We start from the raw sequence: 25787 nt of genomic DNA on the forward strand, positions 1-25787 counted from the left end.
ACACACACACACACACACACACACACACACACACACACACACACACACACACACACACACACACACAATCTATTGTGTGAATATCATCGCTAGGCCAAGTAAGGCTGAACCCCAGGGATGTACCGTTGAATTATTGTTGGTCTTGTTTGAGGAAGGTGGTAAGAGATAAGAGCGCCGTCTTTCTTCCGTGTCTCCGCTGGCTGGCAGCCACTGCAGATTTTGTCATCTGTTCTCTCTCTCTCTCTACCCTCCTCCCCAACCCCGCTTTGACTGAAAACATGTTTTTTGTTGTTGGGCCTGTATAAGCTGCTTAAATTGGCCCGTGTGAGGCAGCGTCGCTAATCGCACGCCGCAAAGTCTACTCCGCATCTTTGTGTTTATTGAGAAGGTCTCAGAAGGAAGGCACATGGGTTCGTGCGCAGTTCCGTATGTTATATGAATTGGAAGGAAGACATTTATTTGAGCGGAAGGAGCCCTTTAGTTGTTCAAAAAACAGAACATAAAAAGCAGGTGTTTACTTGATGTACCGAGTGGTGGACCGTCAGCGTCTGTAAGGCCTTCCCTGCTGGCCTAAAAATATCTGAATCACAGAATAATGTGATTTTTTTGTGTCCATGAATTCTTATTAAATAATTCCAAATTGTGCTTTAGGTTCCTTTCGTTGCTTTTCCCCTGTTATGCTGCTTCCAGATGGGTGTTTTCATATTTAAGCACTTAACCAATCACATTTCAGCCATCATTTGTTATCAGGGTCAAAAATCTACCTGGACGCCTTCAAAATCAGTTCTGCGGGCCATGTCGCATCGAGCTAGCGAGCTAGCTCTCTATTTGCTATCTAGTTGGCTAGCTGTCTATCTAGCTATTAGCTGCCGAGCTATCTATCCAGCTAGCTCTCTATTTGCTATCTAGTTGGCTAGATATCTATCAAGCTAGCTAGCTCTCTATTTGCTATTTAGCTGTCTATCTATCTACCTATCTAGCTATTAGTTAACTCTTAGCTAGCTTTCTATCTGTTTGAGTTACTTTTGGGTTGAGTGAACGCTGGCGCGTGTGGCTGCCGCTGCTCACCCACAGAAAAACTGATCCTGTGACTGTAAAGTGACCTTGAGAATTTTGAAAGGCGCTTAGAAATCAAATTATTATTATTATTATTAAATGTGTCGTTCAAACTGTTGCTCTCACCAATCAGATTTCGAGGTGGCAACCCAAGGCCTGCTGGAAGGCGCTAGCAACGTCAGAGTCGCCGCAAACTAAGATGGGATAGTCACAAGCCAATCATAGTATCACTAGCAGCTAGGTGATAAGAGCATACTGGCCAGAGCTAGCACGCTTTATCTGGAGAGAGTTGCATAAACAAATATATTGTTGTGTTAATTTAATAGCGGTTTTGTCAACCCACAATGGCTGAAGGAGAAGACATGGATTTGGTTGCAGATATACTGTTCGCCATTTTCAAGACAGACTTTTCAAGAATAGATGGACATCATTAAGAAAGGTTGGACAACTCAGAAGCTAGCAAAAAATAGCAATTCCTCATGAAATAATGTTTCTTATGCTGCATTGAATGTTTATGTCGTCCTAAAATTCAATATTCTGTGGGAGTGAAAATGACAAAAACTCTGGCACATTTTTGCACATCGTCTGGCAATGAATGAGTTAAAGAGGGTCTGGGGATTTAACTTTGATATTTCCTGGACCAGTTAGTTTGAAAGCTGAATGGCTCAATCGTGTCCATACAGCTTATTGCCCGCGCTTCTTTGATCTGATCTTGGGACCTGTTGTGTGCGCCTTTCAAGGTAACGGCGGCTTTCGTAGGTCATGTGACCTGACCAATACCTTTCAAACTGCAGTAGACTCCCGAAAAGCTCTTTCCAGCTCGCCTGGAGACTCCGTGGATATACTCGAGTACGGGGTTTGTGCTTACACACCCATATACGCATGTGCGCACACACATATGGACGCGCACATACACACACACACGATGGTGTAATATGGCTTTGGCCTACATGAGCTGGGGCAGACGAGTATTAGATGGGATTCAGTCCAAGCGGGGATGCTGGAATCAGGATTGAATCGGCAAATCAGTTTATAAAAACAAGTAGGAGGGGGAGGAGGAGGAGGATGACGAGGAGAAGGCGGATGGAGAGCGAGAGCGGGCCGACCGATTCCTGTGGCGTTTGAGAACAAAAAAAGCTGCTTGAAACACTGACAAAAGATCTTCAATATCTGTGGTTCATAGTGTTCGACATATGAAATGAAAGAAGAATTAATCGCTCACTTCATGGGGTTCATTTTCATGCTCAGCGTCTGTCTGTGCGGTGGACATTTTAGGAGGAAAAAAAGAAAAGGGCAATTATTTTTCATAATCACTGTTCTCAAGTTTCAGGCAGTGGTGGACCATCAGGGCCTGCAAGGCCTTTTCTGCTGGCCTAAAAATATGTGATTCACAGACTAATGTGAATTATATTTTGTCCATGAATTCTTATTAACTCATTCACTGCCAGATATCTGCAAAAAAACTGTCCGCTCCAGTGGGTTTTTGTCATTGTCACTTTCATTAGAAAAAAGTGTTAATTCCTAAATTATATGGGTCTGGAGTTATATGAGCTTCAAATGAGAGTGGCAGTCCAAAATACAATGCAATACATACATATTTGTTCATATAGTGATTTTACAACAGCTGAAGCTGGAACAAAGCACTCACATGGACAAAACGCAAATACTGACCCCTTGTGGAAGGGAAAAACATTGCCAGAGGCCTGACCAGCGCTTTATCGAAAAAAAAAAACAAAACCCAGAAAAATTCAGGAATGGCACTCTAAGTCATATTTTCGCAAGAGACGCCATCCCCACACCTCAATGAGATTCTCTTAAAGTTGCTCTGCTCGCACAGATCTGCTGATCCACTCAACTTTGCGCCATCTTTAAGCTTATTGTTTGATTCCGCCGCCCGTGACAGGCCCTTTCATTTCCCCAGCAATCACCGCTTTTGCCTGCAAGCTGTTTCCAGCTAAATATTTCAAAGCAAGAACTAAATCAATTTCAAGTGCGCTGAAAATGTCAGCAACATAAAACAATTGAGGTTCAGTTAAAGCGCCTTTGCTTCAAGGGCTCCTTCCCTTATTTCAGACATTGTTTTCAGTGTTGTTTTCTGGTAAACATTGACGTAGCTTTGATAAGTTTTTCTGTTTTATCCAATGTTGCAGCTGAGCACCTGACAACACGACAAATCTGTTTTTCCCCCCTTACAACATAAATAAATAAAATGAAACGTATGGAAAATACCTTTCAAACTTGAAGGCTTCCACCATCATCACCAGTCACACTTTTGAAGGGAGAACATGAAACTCTGTCTCGTGGTGAAAGGGACAAAAAACAAAAACAAAAATAACTTGTGACAGCATTTCATCACATATGAAATACTGATACTCAAAAAGGATCCACTCACATATTTCAAACAACGTCGTCAAAAAGCAACTAGTGTCAGCTCCAGTTATGCAAAACGCCAACACGTCGATGTCATGTAAGCCACTAATTGGCTTTCTGGGCTGTATCGATTCTTACAAAACACTCTGCAGAGCTTCTGTATGAAAACCCCGCTGATGTGGAAGCATTTAATGACTCACGGAAAGGTCACAGTCAACCTTTATGGTGGTGCTAGCAAGTACAGTGAGACCTCAACTTACGAACTTAATAGGTTCCCAGACAGAGTGTGTAAGGCGAAAAGTGTGTATCTCGAAAAAAGAATTCCCATAGGAAACCATTAAAATGGGAATCATCCGTTCCCGGGTTTCCATAAAATATACTTTTCAACTAAATAAGCCTTAAAACTACACACAACATACCTTATTCTATGTATAATAAATGTGCAATTGTATTATAATGAAACAAATACACTGCACTGTATCATAAAGTGACTTTATTTACATTTGTGATGGTCATTTATGGCTTGATGGAATGGCGTTGGAGGTCGAAGGTCAAAGGGAATTGCTGTTTGGAAAGAGAGGCGCATTACATGATGACTGTAATTAAAGAAATAAACTGTGCTGTCAAATAAAGTTTTATTTACCTTTTTGATGGTCGTTGATGGCTTATGGAAGGAGAGTCAACTTCCATAAGGACTGTTGGTAACTTCGGTCTGTTCGGTCGTGTGCTTCCGCCGAAGATCACTCCGCCAGCCGTGGTGGGTGTGTATTATGAAAATAGTGCTTATTATAAGGTTTAATAAAAAAATCTCACTGTAATTGCTAACAACTACACTACATAACAACACTAATTCCATCGTCAAGACTATGGACTTTTACCTATCTAGCTATCTATCTATTAATTATCTATTAGCTAGCTGGCTCACTTTCTATCTGAGTAATTCCGGGTTGAGTGAACGCTGGCGCATGTGGCTGCCGCTGCGCACCACAGAAAAACGTATCCTGTGACTGTAAAGTGACCTTGAGAGTTTTGAAAGGCACTTAGAAAAAAATTTATTATTATTATTATTATTATTATTAAATGTCATAGTTTCCATTCTTAAAACACGGATAAACATTTCAATTAGGAATCCCGCAACTAGTTCCTAGCAGCTTTTTGCTAACAGCTAACCGGAGTTAGCAAACTAGCATGACACACTAACAACTCTTTGGATACAAGCTGTATTTCTTTTTTGTGCTGTCCCATGGAAATATATCATGAAATATTGACAGAAATACGTGATTGATGCAATTATTTCTTATCTTGACCAATTACACAATCACTTTGGGATTTTCCTCATAATGGACTCTGAAAAACAGGGTCAGTAACTGTCTCTGGGAAGCGCTTTTGTAGAGGGTCGCGGAATGTGTCATCTATATCTCTGATTGGGCCCCCCGAGGCCCCCCACCCGCATCGAAATGGGACGCTAGTCTCACCCTTAAATAATGTCACCATTTTGCTTTGGTGCTCTTATTTCCCGCCGCTCGCTTAAGGACCTAAAGGTTGCCGACACTTTTTGTTGCCTCATTATTTTACCACGATGCCCCCCCCCCCAAAAAAAAAAAAAAAATCCCCCATCTCCGTCTCCTCTAATGAAGTGCTCATTAATCAATGTTGCTGCGCCTTTAGCTAGCGGCCCGCTCTCAGAGAACAAAGTACACACCCGCTCCCGAAATGGAGCCTGATGTAAACGAACAATCATGCGAGCAACACTTTTAAAATAGAAGGAAATATAAATTGCTTATTACTTCGCGGGGTTTTTCAAAGTACGTTTCTCGTGACAGTATACACAAATCTCAAGTTTTGTAAAACGGATATTTGTCACGCTCACCTGCTTCAACACATTTACATTTCATGACGGCAGTATTTACTATTTTACAACCTAAAAATATTGTTGAAATCTACATTCAACTAACCGATGTGACTTCAGCTAGCATGCTAACCCATGCTAACACATGGGTCTTTTCTGAATAAGAAAGTATTTAATATTCCCACAACTTTTTTAACTTTTTAACTTTAACTAAAGCAAATATTTAAGATCACACTGTCCACTTTCTTATACTCACAGATCCATTATTGTCCAGATCGCTAAATTACGCTTTACCCCATTTCCTGTTTTAATACTTTACTTTTTTAATGGTTTCTTCCATTCACCCCCCCCCCCCCCCGCCCCCCCACTGAGCCGCTGGAATAGAACACTGTGCTTTCCTCTCGGGTCAGCGGTCTTGAATTCCGGCCACATGACCTTATTAGCCTGCAGTGGTGGATAACTGCTCTCCTCGAAATGATTCCCACTCGGGAGAATACCGCGATACAAGCATAGAATGAATGTGGAGGCCCAACTTTTTTTTTCAACATTAACCCAGTCACTGCCACTCAAATTTATTCGAGAATTGAACATATGACGTAGAGTGCCATTCCCGAATTTGTTCGGGTTTTGTTTTTTCATGCTAGGGTGCCGATAAAGCCCTGGCCATGGCCTCTGGCAATGTTTTTTCCCATCCACAAGGGGGCAGAATTTCCCCATTTTCCATCTTAGTGCTTTGTTTCAGCTTCAGCTGTTGTTAAAGCGCAATATAAACCAATATGTATGCATTGCATTGTATGTTGGACAGACACCCTAATTTCAAGCTCATATAACTCTAGACCCATATAATTTAGGAATTAATTCTTTTTTCTGTTGAAAGAAAAGAGTCTACGGTTTCCTACGCTGCATTTAATGTTTCTGTAGTCCTAAAACTCAATATTTTGTGGGTCGTGGAATTCAAGTGACAATGACAAAAAAAAAACCCTGGCACTGGTGTGGACACATTTTTATACGTCTTGCAGTGAATGAGTTAAAATGCACAACATTTTGGAAAATGGACGAATCTTGAGAAATTTGGATTGGATTTATCTTTATTAGTCTCACAGTGGAGATATATTGAAGCATATTAGGGTTTCGGAACATGATCCTTCAAAGATTGACCCAGGAACGTTTAAAAAAAAATCATTATGCTCTGAAGTCATTCTAAAGTGCCTTGTACGCTGGGTCCGAGAGGACAGTAATTTCATCTGTGCTGTATGTCATGCATATTAGCATATTTCACAATAAAGCTGACTTTGACTGGACTTGATACCAATTTTGACCATTCTGCACGAATTTTTGAAGTCTATCATTACACAGGACACTGACTTCTCTAGGACCCATGAATAAGTCTGAAAGTCCCACACAAACTCTCAATATTGAAAGGACATCTATCCAGGATTCTATAAGTCGAGTTTGACGCACGATCACATTCAGAATGCCACAACGACCTCCGTTTCACCCTTCTCCTTCCATTCTCTATAAACACATCTTACATCTCTCCTCACTTTCCATTTGTGTGTGTGTGTGTACGTCACCCCAGTCTCTGTCCTTGAATTGCTGATGAGAATCATTGCAATTTCTGTGCTTCAATGAGGCTCAGCTTCACCTGTATGGGCTGTTCATCAACATTCAATGTGTTACATACATCACTTGAGCACATAACACACACACACACACACACACACACACACACACACACACACACACACACACACACACACACACACACACACACACACACACACACACACACACACACACACACACACACACACACACACACACACACACACACACACACACACACACACGCACACACACACACACACACTGTAAGATTTGCATGAGCTAACGCTAATGTGTTTCTCCCCAACGTAATGTGAGTTTTAGAGGCCGTTATTGAACGGATCCCCTGTAGGGAAATTGGAACAGCCAATAAGCTTGAATGAAGAGACAGACAACGAGCATGATAGAAATAGCAATATACCCTGTCCACATCCTTGGAGTTGCAACCTCTCCGCAGTAAATATTCTATTGTCCTCCACGGAAGCAGATTTATTGCCTTTGTGTTGAATGAAAATACGCTTTTCCAAACACATCCCGAACCCGATTTTTAATCCGTAAACCACAATGCAAACAGAATTTATAACCTTACTCGTTTAAATGGGGGTCGTGGATTTCATCTCTAGGCCTTCAGTAGTGCTACGCCTGAACCAATCTAGACTGAAAAAAAAGCTGTGTGATTTAGTCCACGAGAGGGTACCATTGGCCAACAAATACAGTAACTGGTAGACCTTTCTCAATGATGTCCTTTTTTCTTGAAAAGTCAGTCTTCAAAATGGCTTTAACGGTATGACGGCAGCCAAATCCATTTCTTCTTCTCCTTCAGCTATTTTGGGTTGACAAAACTGCTATTAAACACAATATATTTGCTTATGCAGCTCGCTAACGATACATCAACGAAAACATTGAAATTGACCAGCGCCTTCAAGGTGTTGGTACCCCTTTTGGGTTGCCAACTCGAAATCTGATTGGTTAGAGCAACAGTTTGATTGACACATTTGATGCGACAGGGCCCGCAGAACTGATTGTGAAGGCGTCCAGATAAATGTCTGACCCTGGTAACAAATGATGGCTGAAATATGATTGGTTAAATGCTTAGATACAAAAACACAAATCTGGAAGCAGCGCAATAGGGGATGAAGTAATGAAAGGAAGCTGAAAGACAATTTGGAATTATTGAAAAATATTTCATGTAAAACAAAATAATTAACATTAGTCTGTGATGCAGATATTTTGAGGCCAGCAGCAAAGGCTTTTCAGGCCTTGATGACCCAACACTATTGAAATGTAACTCGAACACCCAAACCCAAAAAGACCCCACAACCGATTCCCAAATCTTGAAATTGTAGCCACCCTAAACCAAACGCATAAACTTCAACCTGACGCTAAAACCAAGCAAGTAGTCAATTCCAATCATCTCCTGTATTCAATTTTATTCATGCACATTTGTGTTGTCTGGCCTTTCCTCTCACATATAATTTTTTTTCCCCATCTGCCTATCACACAGATTCTTCACATGCAGTTATAAATAAAAGTGTGACTCTCGCCGCAGGTTGTGGTGAAAACTCGCACCGAGTACCAGACGGAGAAAAAACGTCTGAAGGTTCCCAATGTGGAGGATTTCACCATCAGCTTTACCGACGGCGTGTCTGAGAGACTCAAGGTAAGTGGAGCGTGCAATTGTTTTCAATTGGAGGTTCTTCAATTACAAGGATTGATCTGCCCCAAACACGAGTCATTAAAGGGGCGGGAAAAAAAACAATCTAATAAAAGTCGAAAGGGAAAAAAAGAAGAAGATCTAATGAATATACAAAAAAGACAATCATCACACACTTGCTTGCACCTTGGCGGCCGAGCCGAGCGATGGTGAGAGCCGCCGCCGAGTTGCCCAGCCGGCCGGCAGTCTGCTCTTGCGTCGTTGTTAGGGGAGACCAAAGAGAAGTGGCGTTGTCAGGGCAGCAAAAGAAAGTTGTCTCCGTGGCAACTTGCAATGAGAGCGTGTGAGAGGAGGCCATTAGCTAGCTGCTGTAGCTAGCTACAAATTGACAGAGATAGATGTGTGTGTATATATACAGTAAAGTCTCGTTATATCGATATTCAAGGGAGTCCGAAAAAATATCGATATAACCGGGACTATCGATATATCCGATCCTGCGCCGAACTGCATTAAACAAAAGCCGCCAAAAGAGGGCAGCCAAGCGCCATATAAGAAACGGAGCTGGCCATTAGCTCCCTTTTTTGTTCCCCCAACGTTGCCTCAAAATGGCACATATAATTCTTTAATGATTGTAAACATGTATGCTTTAATCTTCAGAACTACAGTGTATTTGAAACATATTCATAACTGGATGTGTAACAAGAAAGCATATTATCCGAATCTGAAGCCATTGTTTGGATTCACAAGCAATGCAAGACGTCTTGGCGTGAAGTCATTTTTATTTGCATTTGAATAAAAAGTGACATCGGCTGTCCTTTAATACACAGTATGGAATGTTAATAATTTTCCAAATCATCGCGCTTCAGCAGACAAAACAAGAAACATTGTTGCAAAAAACGATTGCATTCATATACAGTACAGTGGGCATGTACATAACACAACAGGGAAATTGCAACGCTTACATCTTACTGTATTATGTATACAATTTAAAAGTAATCAATCTTCTTCTGCTTCCCATTTTTACCTTTTAACACAAACACTTCAATCTCGTCTGCTACACACGAGCTAGCGTCTGAAAATGAAAATGGCTCTGCTACACGGGTGCTGGGCATGTAACCAAGTCACCTGACCAAGTCGACCAATGGCGCGACTGATGGCGTGACACGTAACCAAGACACGTGACCAAGTTGACCAATGGCACGACCGATAGCGTGTCACGTGACAAAGTCACACGGCCAAGTCGACCAATAGCGCGACCGATGGCGGCTCATGTGACCAAGTCGACCAATGGCGCGACCGATGGCGGCTCACGTAACAAGACACGTGACCAAGTTGACCAATGGCGCGACGGATATATCGATATAAACAACAAAAATGGCCGGCGGGGGATGAAAAGGAGCACCGTAATAACCGGATTATCGTAATAACCGGGTATCGTACTAAACGGTACTAATTATACATAAAAAGACTTGAAATGTGCAAGGGAAATGAAAATAGTATCGTAATAAGCGGTACTATCGATATAACCGATATCGATATAACGAGACTTTACTGTATGTATATATCAAACTCGAATTTAAATAAATATAAAAATATATATAAATAAACAGGCAAACATAACTAACTAAATAAATAAATAGCTATCGACAATAGTTATCTAGAAATTGACAGAGAGATTGATAGATCAATAGATATTCCATTTACTGCTTTTGAAACCCTACCCCTTATTTAAAACCCTACCATCGTTGTAATTGAAAATTCAAAATTTAAACGCGAACCCTGAGTTTCAAAAGCTAATTTGTAACCCAACCTTCATTGAAGATCTTGATTTGAAACCCAAACCCTCTGTTTGAAACGCCACTTTCCAACACTGACCTTTGTACAAACCCCGAATGTGAAACTGTAAACCAGATTTGAAACCCTACTTTAAAACAGCGACACTCGTTTCAACTGTATTTTTTAATTAAAATTCGTTTTTCAATTTCAGTTTGTTGCGTTAAGTTGTGATTGACTATATACAAAAAAAATGGAGAAATAGACAGAGCGACACACGACTCGTCTAACATCCTCACAACCCAACTGGAAACGACATCAAGCGAAACGCTCAGAAACAACATTGGAAATTCCCTTTTTCTGTTTTCAAGGTTATTGTTTACCCCGCACGTGACCTTAGTGGAGATTGCGACGCTACGTCTTCATGCGAACAACACTGGGAAAACTACCGTCCGCGTTTCACCATCACCGGCGGCGGTTATCAGACTTTTCCAGAAAGGTTGCAGTCGGCTCACGAGGACACGCCGCTACTGCCGGCGCCGCATTCAGCTTTTGTTAGTCACAAACGCAACCCAGTGGCTCTGATTCTGTGTGATGTCGCTTTGCTTTTGGGGAGGCTCAAGCGAAACGCCGGCTTGGCTTCCGCCGACGAGGCGATTTCGCGCACGGGTGAGGGGGGTGTGTGCTTACACATCTCTTCTCTCCTCAAAGCTTTGCGGTTTGATGGATGGAGACGCTCAGAGCCCTCTAATCCGCCCTCGCTCGCCCGTCTCCCGCTTCTTCCCACCTTCCGTCATCATATCCCGCCTCCGTTTTTGTCTCCTTCCGAACTCTTGATCTTCACGCCAGCATCGGCGGAATACCGCAACCCACACAAGCGTGACTACAAGACAAATCCAATCCAATCCAAAAGCAGGAAATACTTTTAGATTGTGGCTTCAAGAGAAACCAGACAGTGGGGTTCAAGTGTCATTCCCTATCCGAAGCGGATCTTGAATGACTTTGGATTGCGCCCGGTGACATAAGGCGTTGTCTTAATCGAACGGTGAAGAGGTCTTAAAATGCCGAAAAGTCTATGCTGAATTCTGGAATGTCGCGGCTTGGAATTGAAGCGGATTTACGTGGGACAGGAGATGCGAGACAATGCGAGACTTTTTGTCAATGGATGTTACAGCTTCGTTTTTGCTTTAAAAACTTAGCGTGTAGAAAGACGTGCACATTTCACCATGATGTCCCTGATCCAAAAAGGAGGCTTTGATCTTCTCCTCTTTTATCTAGAACTACTTCATACAACAAAGAGGGTGCAGAAAGTGCTGAAGATTGAATGACTGCCTGTCATTTGTGTTGTGTCTAATTTGTTTTTTTTGTTTTTTTTGTTTTGTTTTTGACTTCAAGATGGCGCCGCGAGAGTGGCTGCCTTTACAGCAGCTCCTGTTATTTTGTTTTTCTACTTCTTCCTTTCCTCTTACTTTCCTGCTGCGAAATGTAATTGTAAAATGTAAAAGTCATATTCATGTGGAAAGGAGCCAACGCAAAGTGAGAAGCACAGCTGAGACCGCTACGCGGTCATCTTTCAAAGTTCACCGAAAGTCATCTTAACCAACGCCGACCTGAACATCCCGATTGGCGGCAGTTTTAAGACTCACTAGCGCACACCCGTCCCCTTCAAGATCCTCTCCCCGTCTTTTTTTTCTTTACGTCCTTTTTTGTCCTCACTTCGAAGCCAGCATTCTGTAGCCAACTCCGACTGGCACGTCAACACATGCGCGTATCATATTGGTGAAAAACTGGCCGCTGATAAATTGAAGCGGACAGATGTGATGGCAAGATATGCGAGGCTTGGCGCGGCGCTCATAAACACTTCCAGGGCTACAGCGTTTGATATCTCAACTTGATTTTGTTTTGCGGTAAGCTAGTGTCGACAATGGTTATTTTATTTGATTTTTTTCCATGATAATTGACATTTTCACATGTTTTCTTGATGTCGAGTAGATGATAGGTGTGGAAGTGTATCATAAAAATCTGCGCCGCAGCAAAATATCAGGCCAACAAAGCGACAATATCTTGATACGTCAGGAAATAAGCTAGTTGTGGATGACGATAGCGCAAGCATAGATGATTCCAATCAATGTTGGCCTTCAACATTTGGCTACAAACTTCGACTGGACTTTCATCCTGTTATTGTTGACTACAAAAGCATCTTGTATTTAAAGTAGACGCCGTTTCTGTCAAAGAAATGTTTAGTGGAATGACTCTAAAGTTCGCGAATGGTTGGTTAAAAAGAAAGTTCATGGGCTACACTGACGTTTTACGTTGTCAATTATTGTAACATTTAGGCTACTCTTATAGAGAAAGGGAATTTGGTGTCTCGAAATGACAACTAAGAACTAACTAACTGTTCAGCAGAGATTTTGAAAATGTAGCAGCTAACTCGCGCCGGCAACAAGTGGCTAAGCGCAAATTGGAGAAGGTCTCTCGGAGCGTTTTGTCAATGACAGATAACAAGTGTTGTCTCTGTTGTGGGATTCACTGAAGAAAGCTTGATCATTCATTTGAATTGAGAGACAAAATAACCAAATTATTTGGAATTTCGACTACCATCCCCATCAATGACTATAGTTTTTGGGGAATTAAGGCTACACAAAAAAAGAAGATGTCAGCATGTTGTTCTGACTGTTCAAAAGCCGATTCCCCACCGGCCGCCGTAACCGACCGAAGTCATTTGTCAAAGCCATAATATCCCGAGTGTCAGCTGCCAACAGAACGAGACGGAGGGATAGCTCCTCAGGGTTGGCCAGACAGATAAATCACGGGGCCTGCGGCTGTGCGCTCAGCATTATGTGAGATGATTAATATGCCCAGATGGCTTCTGCCGTGCGTTGTCCACATTAAGCAGCGACGTCAAAGGAGGCGCCAGATGACGTTCAATATCGGCACTTTGCGGCACGGGAGCTCAATCGCCCTTCCCGCTGGTCCAGGCGCTGAAGCGGAGAAGTACATGAAGGCGTAAGAAGTCCTCCATTCGACACTGACCTTCCTTTGCACAGGGAACATAAAACGCTTGGCTCACTTGCCAAAAACAAAGGGTTTCATCTAAAGCCAGGAAGTATAATTTTCTCTGTGCAGCCTTTAGGACTTTGACGTATGCCAGAGGTCGGTAAAATAGTCAAAAGTTGTACTCAAGTAAAGGTACTTACATAAAACGTAAACGTATAAAAAGCACTTTTCAGTCAGTCTTTGAAAACTTACTTATACCATATTTTCTAGTGTATAAGGCACACCAAAAAGCCTTCATTTTCTTCAAAAGTTGACCCTGCTCCTAATACGCAGGTGCGTCTTATATGTAAAGTCATATTGTGCCACAACTCATCTGGCAACTACTGTCAGTAGCCACGGACTCCATTTCCCCCTGTAGAAGAAGTATGCATAACCCCAGCCTCGACTGTTGCGCCTTATACATGTGGTGTGCCTTATATTTGGGATTTTTTTTATAAATATTACATATCATTTTGGATAAAGGAAAAGTGTATAAAACAGTGGTGAGACCAGCCATGATGTTTGGACTGGAGACAGTGCCACTGACGAAAAGACAGGAAGCAGAGCTGGAGGTAGCAGAGCTGAAGATGTTGAGGTTTTCTTTGGGAGTGACCAGGTTGGATAGGATCAGGAATGAGTACATTAGAGGGCCAACTCATATTAGAGGCTTTGGATCGAAAGTCAGAGAGGCCAGACTGAGATGGTTTGGACATGTGCAGAGGAGAGAGAGTGACTATATCGGGAGCAGGATGCTGAGTCTTGAACTGCCAGGCAGGAGACCGAGAGGAAGACCGAAGAGGAGGTTTATGGATGTGGTCAAAGAGGACATGAAGGTAGCTGGTGTGAGAGAAGAGGATGCACAAAACCGGGATAGATGGAGGACATTGATTCGCTGTGGCGACCCCTGAAAGGAAAAGCCGAAAGGAAAAGAAGAAGATGATATTGGATAACTTTTTTCATTCATTGAAGGTGCGCCTTATAGTCCGGTGCGCCTATTTTCATGATGGGCACAGGTGTGGGGTGTCATCTAGGATAAGGCAGGTTTGACTGGTCGTTGGTAAACAGCGCAGGTGATAAAAGGGTGGTTGTGGGCAAATTCATTCAGTACCAATGAAAGCGATCCATGCAACTATGTTTCAATGACTGAAGTCTTAATAATAGAACTGCACCCGACCTCACATACGTTTATATGAATGCATTTTTATACTGTCCCAGAATGTGATGTGTAATTTAAAACCTGTATTTTTATTAGATTAGATTTGCCTTTTTTAATCTCACAGTAGAGAAATTTACATTTCACAGCTGCAAGATTATGAAAGTAAGAGGAAAGGAAAAAGTAGAAAAACAAATCAGGAGCTGCTGAAAAGGCAGCCACTCTCACGGCGCCATCTTGAAGTCAAAACAATACAAAACAATGTAAACATCATTACATCGCATCACATGTAATCTTCATTGTTTTCATTTACACATTACTTGATATTCAATATCATTCATCGTGCCGCCGACATACATCTTCCGAGCCATTTGGGTTTTGGCTTGATCTGAATGGAGCTAATGCAGCTAATGCGGCTAATGCAGTCCTGGGACGCATTAGCACAATTAGCATCTATCTGGCATTAAAGTAAGCACAGGCTGTCCCGGGCGCTGCCAAGCAGCTGGATCATGAAGCTACTCAAGGGGCCACTTTTCAGCTTTTAATGTCACATCGCATCTTTAATGACTCCAAACAAGCGGGACAATTTCCAAACACACACACACGCCAGTAGAGGAGTGGTAAGATCTCATACTCCCCTTACAATGTCACATCTACACCGATAACCCACTTGTGCAATTTTTAGCAAAATCCTCAAAAACCCATTTTTGTCACAGAAACACCAATGATTTCTATTGCGCGATGTAAGATAAGACAAATATCACATATCACGTAAATATGAAAACAAAGTGTGACTCGGTTACTGTATTTTCTGGGATATAAACCAAAAGCCTTGATTTTCTTCCAAAGATGACCCTTATATGCAGGTGTGCCTTCTATGTGAAATAATGTTGAGCCACAACAGGTCTCGCAACTACTATTTGCAGCCACTGACTTCATTTCCTCATGTAGTGTGTAACCCCAGCCTCTACTGTAACACCTTGGAATGTGGTGTGCCTTATAGTTGGAAAACTTTTATATATTTATATATTATATTTGGAATTTTTTTTTCATTCATTGAAGGTGCGCCTTATATATGGAAAGCGTTTGAAAATACACCTTTCATTGGGGGCGCGGCTTATACAGTACTCTGGTGCGCCTTATACAACGGAAAATATGTTATATATGTGTGTGTGTGTGTGTGTGTGTGTGTGTGTGTGTGTGTGTGTGTGAGCGTGCGCACGCGTGTGTGCATGTATGCATGTCTGTATGTACAGGTATGTATGTATTCGTCTATCTATTTTTTATTTATTTAGCTATATATTTATTTATCTTTGTATTAATTCATCTATTAATTTATTGATGTATTTGTTTATGCATTTGTTTCTTGATCTATTTATGCACCTTATACTCCGGTGCACCTTATACACCAGAAAATAGGGTACTTTTGCCACTGTTCCTCTGTGCGTGACAACAGCCTGGTGCATCTGTTGTTGAATATATTTGACTCGGGTTGCACTTTGAGCGACCTTTACGTGTAATGATGGCGTATGAGGTGAAATCTCACACACCACACACGTACACGCGCACACACACATCATGAGCAAAAAGGTCAACCAACATTTGCCGTTATGCACCGAGGCAGCTACTTTGAAATGCGCACACCTTTGGTGACTCGAAATGAGAGGACGAGTCACCTCTCGGCTAACGCCGTTAGCCTATCAGCTCGCATTTATTTGTCGTACGACTGTCACCAAGTCAACAGTGTCACTCATCCTCAAGAGACCTCACCCATCTATGCGCTTATCTCATTGTCCAGTTCCAAGAGCAAAGCTAAATTAAAACAATTGTGTCGACTCCAATAAAAATCCAAAAGGATAATTGGCAAGGGGGGAAAAAGCATTTACAATACAACAGTAATGGGGTTGTATTTTTGTATGAGTAAGACCCCCTACGCAGCCTGTCAGTTCCAAGGAGGAAGAAAGTGCGTGTGGTGGGCTTCAGCCTGACAGACAGCAGAACGCAGAAGGGGGATGGAAAGCAATTAACATTGAAGGGGGGGTCACATGATTAGGAACTCCTACCACACAAACACAATCCAACGGGAGCCAATCCAAAGTGAATCATGCTCCATTTTGATTGTCACATGTATATTAACAGTTGGCCAAATGTGTTGCATCATGATAGACAATTTTGGGATAATTATGCTATATAAAAGGGCGACCAAATGTTAATTACGCTCTTAATGTGAAGATTTGAATACACTAACAAAAATGAATGGAATAACATGCAATAATAGTACCATAGATATGAAATACAACATAAAAGTAAATGAATGAAATATGAAACCAAAATGATAAAAAAATAAAGACAGATACACATGAAGTAAAGAAATAAAATGACAAAATTAATCAAAATCAGTAAACCAAATAAAGCAAGACATATGATTCATATTATTATTATTTGTTTTTATTAAATATTTAATTATTATTATTTAAGTATTAATGAATTAACAGGAAGACCTAAAGTGCATACATTTGAAGAAAAAGCGAAAAACAAACAGTAAAAATAAATCGAAAAAGAAAAAAAAAGAGAAATACAAAATAAAACAGAACTAATACTGTCCATAATGCAAGTTCAACTAAAGAAAATACCGTATTTTCCATTGTATAAGGTATAAGGCACACCCCCAATGAATGGTGTATTTTCAAACTTTTTCCATATATATGTATAAGGCGCACCAGGAGTATAAGGAGCACCTTCAACGAAAGAAAATGTTTTCCAAATAAAATATATAAATATAAGTATATATATTTTCAAAATATAAAGCACACCACATTATACGGCGCTACAGTAGAGTCGCTGCTGACAGTAGTTGTGAGACCTGTTGTGGCTCAATAGGACTTCACATATAAGGCGCAGCTGCGTATAAGGCGCAGGGTCATCTTTAGAAGAAAATCAAGACTTTTGGGTGCACCTTATAAACCGGAAAATATGGTTTATGTACGATGTAAAAAAAAAAGAAAAAATATTTTATATGGATTGTGAAATTTAAAAATCTGCCTTTGACTGTGATACTCAAATAAATGGCACAAAAAATATCTGCCAAAACAACATGGTAATATATTTGTGCCTGCTGCTATATTTGATGACAGTAGCTATGTTTTGATATATCTCCTATCCATACCATAATGTAATGTAATGTACATACATGTACTGCCTTCATAACATCAAGCATTTTTTTGAAAGCGGCACATTTATCCCCATCGCCGCCCACCGGCAGGCACACCGAGTATCACGCACCCGACGCTCCTTATTGCCGCTGTCGCCTCTGGTTAGGGTTCTTTGGTGCCATACCTCTTCCTGCTTGTCTGTTATCGGGAGCGACAGGAAGATGGCCGCCTCGGGAACGATAGTGCCGCACGTTGGCACACTGAGAAGCGCTAATGACACAAAAGCTAAGAAACTCACGGAAACGATGGCGGCGGGAGATGCGGCGAAAAGGGGACAACCGCTCATCACAATGATTATGAACTCATGTTCCCCTCTGGGCAACCATGTAAATTAGTTTTTGTGCCCCATTAACTGTACAACTCAAATTTTAAGTGCCATTTTTCTGCGATTCACATGGGAAACAAGTGTCAAAATAACACATCTGCGTGATTAAAGCGAATACGATAAATACCTGTGAAATAAATGGAAATTAGTTTTTCAAATCCGTGACCTCTTTACTGTGAGGCAGATGTGCATTCCTGTCAACCTGCGAGACACTCTGACCTTACTAACGGTTCAATTTTTCCTGATTTACTGAGAGAATAAAAACATATGCGTGTGTAATGTTTCATTGCGCAATTTTATGATTTTTTTTTTATCTGCAAACATTAATACTTTGAACAAGTTATAACATATTTCTGGCAATAATCAAGTACAGTAAAGTCTCGTTATATCGATATTCAAGGGAGTCCGAAAAAATATCGATATAACCGGGACTATCGATATATCCGACCCTGTTTGCATGTAATTTCCCACGCGCGTGCATAGAAATAGTATCGATATAACCGGGACTATCGATATATCCGATATCGATATAACGAGACTTTACTGTATGTTCTTTGTTGTAGATAAGAATTGTGGCTTTTTTTTTTTTTTGCTGTGGACAAATTGAATTTGTCCACAACAAAAAAAAGGATTTTAATTTGGGTTCTTATGACATATAATGATTATACAGAAAATATGAATAATATTCCAGCGAAAAAAACATGGCGAAATGTTGACTTTAACTGATTTCAAAATAAAATTCCACTTGACCGGAACTTATCTTCTTGGAACTTTTGTTTCTTCGAGACTTTTCACATGGACTTGTTTTCTCGTTGGTCGACTTTGCTTTTTACGAGTAGTGATATCTCACTGATAAGAACAGGTAGAAATGAAATAACATTGGATGTTTTTAGGTGGTGTATATAACTAGTTCTAACAATATTTTTTATAATTAACATGACTGCTCAAATTTAATGATGGAAACGGAATCAAAAATATCTCAAAATTATATTTACATTTTTTTGTGGTTCCTGTACAAACTTTCTTGTATGCCGTAAAAATGTGCAAAAATCATACAGAATACACAGTGTGTCTACCTAATATGTGAGTCAGTAGTGTGTGTATAGGCGGCATCTAAGCAAAGATCGATGCAAAAACTGAGCTAAAAATCTCCCAAAATTTGCCGACGCTCCACGAATAAATACTGCAGTTCAACTCTGATTCGGATGGCGTGCGTGCGTCAGACGGAATAACGCTGATGGACTCTGAGCATCACTCGTGTGCCTAATTGTTATGACATGTTTGCGGGAGCCGACGGGGCGGATCGGCCAATCGGAACGTCCAACAACGGGAGCGTGGGAGGCAGGAAATTACAATTCCGTAGAAGGGCAGTTTTGGTTTATTTATTTCAGATGTGCGCGTATGGTGTAACGACATGTACGCATACCACACACACACACACACACACACACACACACACACACACACACACACACACACACACACACACACACACACACACACACACACGCGCGCGCACACACACGCACACACATAGATATAGCTGTCAGAAGTTGGCAGGCACTGTTTTTTTTTTTCAACATAGATATCTTTCCACGCCTCATTTGCATAATGCAAGTGAAATACTATTTCACAGGTGTCCAATCAAAGTGTCAAGTTGAAAGTAAATTCTTTTTTTATGTTAATCTTCTCCATTAGCAGCACATCCAGGCTGCCAGACAACTGAATAATAAAAATGTAAAAAAAGGTAATAATGCACACTGATGCATTCATTTGCATTACTATGTCGAATTTCAATTTTCTATATAATCTATTATGACATGTCCAGAAGAAAATGGTACATAACTTGAGTACTGCAATCAGACAGAACTGTCATGCACCAGAAATGAGGGCATCGTATTTGGTCGTCTTAAACTACCGCATTTTCCGGTGTACAGACGTTCCCCAAGTTACGAACGAGATACGTTTTCAACGGTTCGTAAGGTGAATTAGTTCACAAGTTGCTTCAGTGCTATATTTTGTATGGAATGTATGTTTAGGGCTTATATATGTATGAAGACTACATATGTTACTACAAAAATGTTCATATGTACCGTTGTCTGTAACTCGAATGTTCGTAAGTTGGAGAGCGTCTGTAATTATTTTTGTCAAGTTGCTGTATAAGGCGCACCCCCAATGAAAGGTGTACTTTCAAATGTTTTCCATATATAAGTCACACCTTACTATAAGGCGCACATTAAATTATTAAAACAGTTTTCCAAATGTAATACAGTAAAGTCTCGTTATATCGATATTCAAGGGAGTCCGAAAAAATATCGATATAACCGGGACTATCGATATATCCGACCCTGTTTGCATGTAATTTTCTCCGTGCGTGCATAGAAATAGTATCGATATAACCAGGACTATCGATATATCCGATATCGATATAACGAGACTTTACTGTATGTAAAAGATTCCCAAATGTAAGGCACACCACATTATAAGGTTACGCACAACTTCTTTATGGGGGGGAAATGGAGTCGGTAGCTGCTGACAGTAGTTGTGAGACCTGTTGTGGCTCAATATTACTTAACATATAAGGCGCATTGGCGTATAAGGCGCAGGGTCATCGTTTGAAGAAAATAAAGGCTTTTGGGTGCGCCTTATACACTGGAAAATATAGATACATCATTTCCTATACAATTTAGAGTCAAAATAAGACACAAAGATAAAATGAAAGACACTCACTGTCTTGTTTGTATCCTTTGCAGGTCACCATCCTGATCATCTTGGCCTTGGCCTTCCTGGCCTGCATCGTGTTCCTGGTGGTTTACAAAGCTTTCACCTATGATCACGCCTGCCCGGAAGGATTCCTATACAAAGTACAACAAATAAGCACAAGAAGAATATGAGGCTGAAAGTGCCTTTCAAGTGATTCAAAGATGCTTATATAATAATATTGATAATAATAATAATTGTACTAAACTGGCTAGCTGTGGGAATCAGAATCAGAATCAGAATCAGAATCATCTTTATTGCCAAGTATGTAGAACACACAAGGAATTTGTTTCCGGTAGAAGACGCTGCACTAGTATCGTTGTCAAAAAAAAAAAAAAAAAACTGCTAAGTGGCACTATACAGTTCCATTTTGGCTACTGTTGAAAGAGTTCAAAGAGTTAATGGCTTGGGGGAAGAAGCTGTTTAAATGTCTGCTGGATTTGATGCGCATGGATCGGTAGCGCCTGCCTGAGGGGAGTAGCTGGAAAAGGTGGTGGGCAGGGTGCGCAGGGTCCAGTAGGATTTTCCGCGCCCTAGTTTGGATTCTTGCAGTGTGCAAGTCCTCGAGAGTGGGTAGGGCGGTGCCAATGATTTTTTTTCCGCCGTCCTAACTGTCCGTTGAAGTCGGATTTTGTCCATTTTTGTGGCGGCCCCGAACCAAACGGTGATGGAAGAACACAGGATGAATCTCATGCTAATTGGGGTACATTTCATATCCAAGCGTTGTGTTAATTTAATAGCGGTTTTGTCAACCCACAATGGCTGAAAGAGGAGGATTCGGTTCAGGTATACTGTTAAAGCCATTTTCAAGACGGACTTTTCATAAATAGATGTACTTCATTAAGAAAGGCTGGACAGCTCCAAAGGTAGCCAAAATAGCAAATAATATTGCTAATTTATGAGGTTATCATGAACCCACCGGTTCATAGTAAAAATTCTTGCAGTATTAAGTTTATTCAAGGCATAAGTTATTTACTGGCTAACAGCATACTATAGTGAATGTGTAGTAAATCACACCACACTCACAGCTGTGAATTGATTCAGACGTAGCACTACTGAAGGCCTCGGGTTGACATGCACGGCCCACCACTGGATAAAGTCATGCTAACTACCTCGAATGAGTCTATGATAACTTGTTTATCTTGGAGAAATTCATGTCAACTTATTAAAATGATACGTATAAGTGTCAAAGTCGTGTCTTGCTCAATTGTAATGCCGCAACAGTATGGTTCAACTCAAATGCGAACTTTGGATACATTTACACTTCTGTTCTGACTTCCTGTTTACGAGCAACTCTGATGCAATCCAAAAATTGCATCTGGAAGGTTTACAGCAACACCACTGGGACATGCATCCTTTTTCCAACAGGACCTCTACTATTTGCAAGCAGTCCGTTTTGTTGCTCCAAAACATGATTCATCACGCTGTTCGGCGATAGAACTTATAGATAATACCCCAAAAGAAAATTGCTGGGCATTAGCATTCTCCTCTGCTTAGCACTTGTTGTTCCCCACAGTCTTTGTGTCACCTTGACCGACAAAGCCTCAGAAAGGTGGAATCTAAAATCTATTTCAGAGCTTCTCCGGGGACTCTTGAGTGCACGTTGCTCTGCTATCGTTATCCGAACAAAAGTATGCACCCACTCGGGAGATTCATAACGCTCAAGTGTCTTGCTAATGTAAAATTGCATAATCAGCGCATTATGGTGAAAATGTTCAATCATGTAATCGAAATTATCAACTTCATGGTACATTCAAAAGGGATTTATGACAAACACATATTTTAACTCATTCACTGCCAGTTTTAGGATTTCAAAAACATTCAATGCAGCGTAAGAAATCTTCCACTCTCTTCTTTCATAAGAAAAAAGTTAATTCCTAAATTATATGGGTCTGAGTATTATGAGCTTGAAATGAGGGTGGCTGTCCACTACAATGCAATGCATACATATTGGTTTATATAGAGCTTTAACAGCGGTTGAAGCTGGAACAAAGCACTAACATGAAAAAAGGGGAAATGCTGCCCCCTTGTGGAAGGGGAAATAACATTGCCAGAGGTCTGGCCTGAATTTTATCGGCAACCCAGCAAAAAAATCCAAAACCCGAACAAATTAGGGAATGGCGCTCTACCTCATATTTCCAATTCCTGAATAAATTCATGAATGGCAGTGAATGAGTTAATAAAATGGGGCTTTCCCATTCAACGTTGTGCATTGTTGTGCGCTATAGTGTTTAGCTAATCAAACACTGGGTATGTACAAAAAAATGCATTGAAAAATGATGCATCAATAAATATATTTGTCGTCGAGAACCTAAGCGGCCATTTTGCTTTGTTTTAGCACAAGCACTGCATCCCGGCCTCGCTGGAGGCTTACTACGCTGCGCAGGATGCCAACTCCAGGGGGCGCTTCTACACGGTGATCAGCCACTACAGCATGGCCAAGCAGACCACCTCGCACTCCGTCTCCCCCTGGCAGCCCGGCGGGGCCGCTGGGCAGCCGCACGATGGCAAGCCGCCTCGCGGCGGCGCCGACGTTCACTGAGGCGGCCGAACGCCGCGATTCATATCTACATCTGAGTGTATCACACGCCAGTAGGGCCTTTAGAGTGCATGCAGACGTCACGGTTACAAGTCACATTTGGATTTGTCTGTTTTCACTCTTACTGAGAGGCATTTTTGTCATTATTCTGTTAGATCATATACACCATCCTGATAATTTATTGAGTTTCATTCCATTTATCTGTTTACAGTAGAGTGTGGGTAGTTTTATGGGGTCTAAGCACGTAATTCACAATCTGCTATCTCCTCTAGTACTGTATATATATATATATATATATATATATATATATATATATATATATATATATATATATATATATATAGTACACTTTTTGCCTAGCTTAATGCTAACAAACAATGAAAAACTCAATTCACATGCTAACAGCTGACAAAGAGCGATGTTTCAGAAAAAAAATAGTTGAGCAACAGTTTAACTCATAATACAGCAATACTCAGAGGTATATATTCTTTATCCTCGTCAAATATCACTAATTTGACAGCATCTTACTGAGGAGTAGTATTCTTAGAGTTATACTGTACATAAACAATATTTCAAGGTACCACTACGGACCCCTTTCATTGCATTATATTTAAATGTTTATTCCTGGCAATTTTGTCTACTTAAGTTTTTCTCTTTTGCCGAAACTAACTTCAGCCTTGTATCCTCCTAGATCTATGTTTTCTTTTTAAATTCATGCATCCTTGGTTAATTCCTTTACCTGAACCAAACCGCATCCATAACCTAATTCCTTCCATCCTTGATAATATTTTCCTATCGTCTACTGCTAAAACATATTTTACTTATATATATTTTTTACTTCCATCCCTCTCCAATCTTGTTATTTTCAATCTACTTTCTTTGTTATTAACAGATTCTTTGCCAAGGTAAAAAAGTAAATTCACAAAGGGTCTAGCTAATTTCTGCCAAGCGCATATATACAGTAAAGTCTCGTTATATCGATATTCAAGGGAGTCCGAAAAAATATCGATATAACCGGGACTATCGATATATCCGACCCTGTTTGCATGTAATTTTCTCCGTGCGTGCATAGAAATAGTATCGATATAACCGGGACTATCGATATATCCGATATCGATATAACGAGACTTTACTGTACATTGATGATGCCCTATCTGCCTCTGCTGTGAACCTCAGGCATGAACCCCACACCCCACCCTCCTCGCCCCATTTCCTTCAACTGCCAAATAGTGTGGACAAAGTGTGCTTTCTGATGATGTTGTTTCATTGATTAAATCTAAAAGACGACATGGAGGAGTTTTTAATCTTCAACATGTTTGTGTATTTAAATTAAAAGGGTCACTATATGGACCCTAAAGTGTACATAAGTATGATTTTTTTTGGGTAATACAATCATTGCCAATATTTGTAGTAGATTAAGTCTTGTCATCATTTTGGATATTGCAAGAGCTGCCAGTCAAAAATAGAGATGTTTATTTGAGCGAATGTTTTACAATTACATGCTTTACTTTCGACACGGTTTAGGTCCTCCTTTTTTTGTTAGCAACAGAGTTGCAAAGACAAATTCTGTGTGTTGCTTATACCAGACAAGGATAAGGGAGGTGTTGGTTTGTATCAATTAGATATTGGAAACGAATTGCAGAAGGGTGATATTTAAGGGAAATGTGTGTGGAAAGACTACAAGCACAGTCGGCAGTTCATGGAAAAAATGAAAAATGCACAAAAAAGGGACTTCCTTGCCCGACTTTATCATTCCCCATGTGTTTATTTTTAAAGCTACGCTGACGGCAGCTTTTCATTTGGCAGCATCTGCTCTGTAGTGGAGTACTTTCTATGAGCTGTTGTGATGTTGTTAGTTGATAGCGTACCGTATCTATAGCTGTAATGAAACCTTGTGCATCCTTACCTTCGTCCTTCCCTTCCTCCCTTATTTCAAAACGATCCCAATAAAACGATGCAGTGACCCATGAAAAACGTGTCTTTGTCATTTGTCCGTCTCAACAGGAGCGGACTAAACATGGTGTCCCAATATTTTTGACCTACTGAGAAGTGAGTCTGCGATTCCTAACCACTGCGCCATGAGATTCATTTGTTTGAAATTTTGCTTCGGACTTTCGCAAGCATTATGGCACTTGACATGCTTGATTTGCTTTCGCGACTTTGACACCTGTGATGTAAACCATGCCAAATTGATCACCTAGATTTTTAACGTCAACGTGTGATTGGCCTACTTTCTCTGCACACTTTAAGACTGAAGACCCAGTCAGTTTTGCTCATCAAAAATTCTAAATCTGATTTAATTATTTAAAGCAATCCGTCTGGGTTAAAGGTTGCAGAGTCTGCTCACAGCAAAGAGCGGTAACGCTATCTTCTGCACTGAATATGAATAAACGTTGGATGAGATTAACACTTTCGCGGACAGTTTATCGTGTGACAGGTGAGCATTATTGGTGTA

At 40.8% G+C, this 25787-nt stretch overlaps 1 protein-coding gene across 1 annotated transcript in view; it reads left to right on the forward strand.

Annotated features, from left to right (window-relative positions):
• nsg2 (neuronal vesicle trafficking associated 2) overlaps positions 1 to 25300 on the forward strand; it is a 28654-nt gene extending 3354 nt beyond the window's left edge. The window contains exons 3-5 of the mRNA XM_089017832.1: positions 8430 to 8540; positions 20787 to 20897; positions 23132 to 25300. Coding sequence (XP_088873958.1) covers positions 8430 to 8540; positions 20787 to 20897; positions 23132 to 23335 — 426 coding nt within the window. The 3' untranslated portion in view covers positions 23336 to 25300. The remainder of the gene's footprint in view (positions 1 to 8429; positions 8541 to 20786; positions 20898 to 23131) is intronic.
• The last annotated feature ends 487 nt before the right edge of the window (positions 25301 to 25787 follow it).

The sequence above is a fragment of the Hippocampus bargibanti genome, linkage group LG16 (assembly GCF_051943395.1).
Source record: "Hippocampus bargibanti isolate YZ-2025 linkage group LG16, ASM5194339v1, whole genome shotgun sequence".
Taxonomy (NCBI): Eukaryota; Metazoa; Chordata; class Actinopteri; order Syngnathiformes; family Syngnathidae; genus Hippocampus; species Hippocampus bargibanti.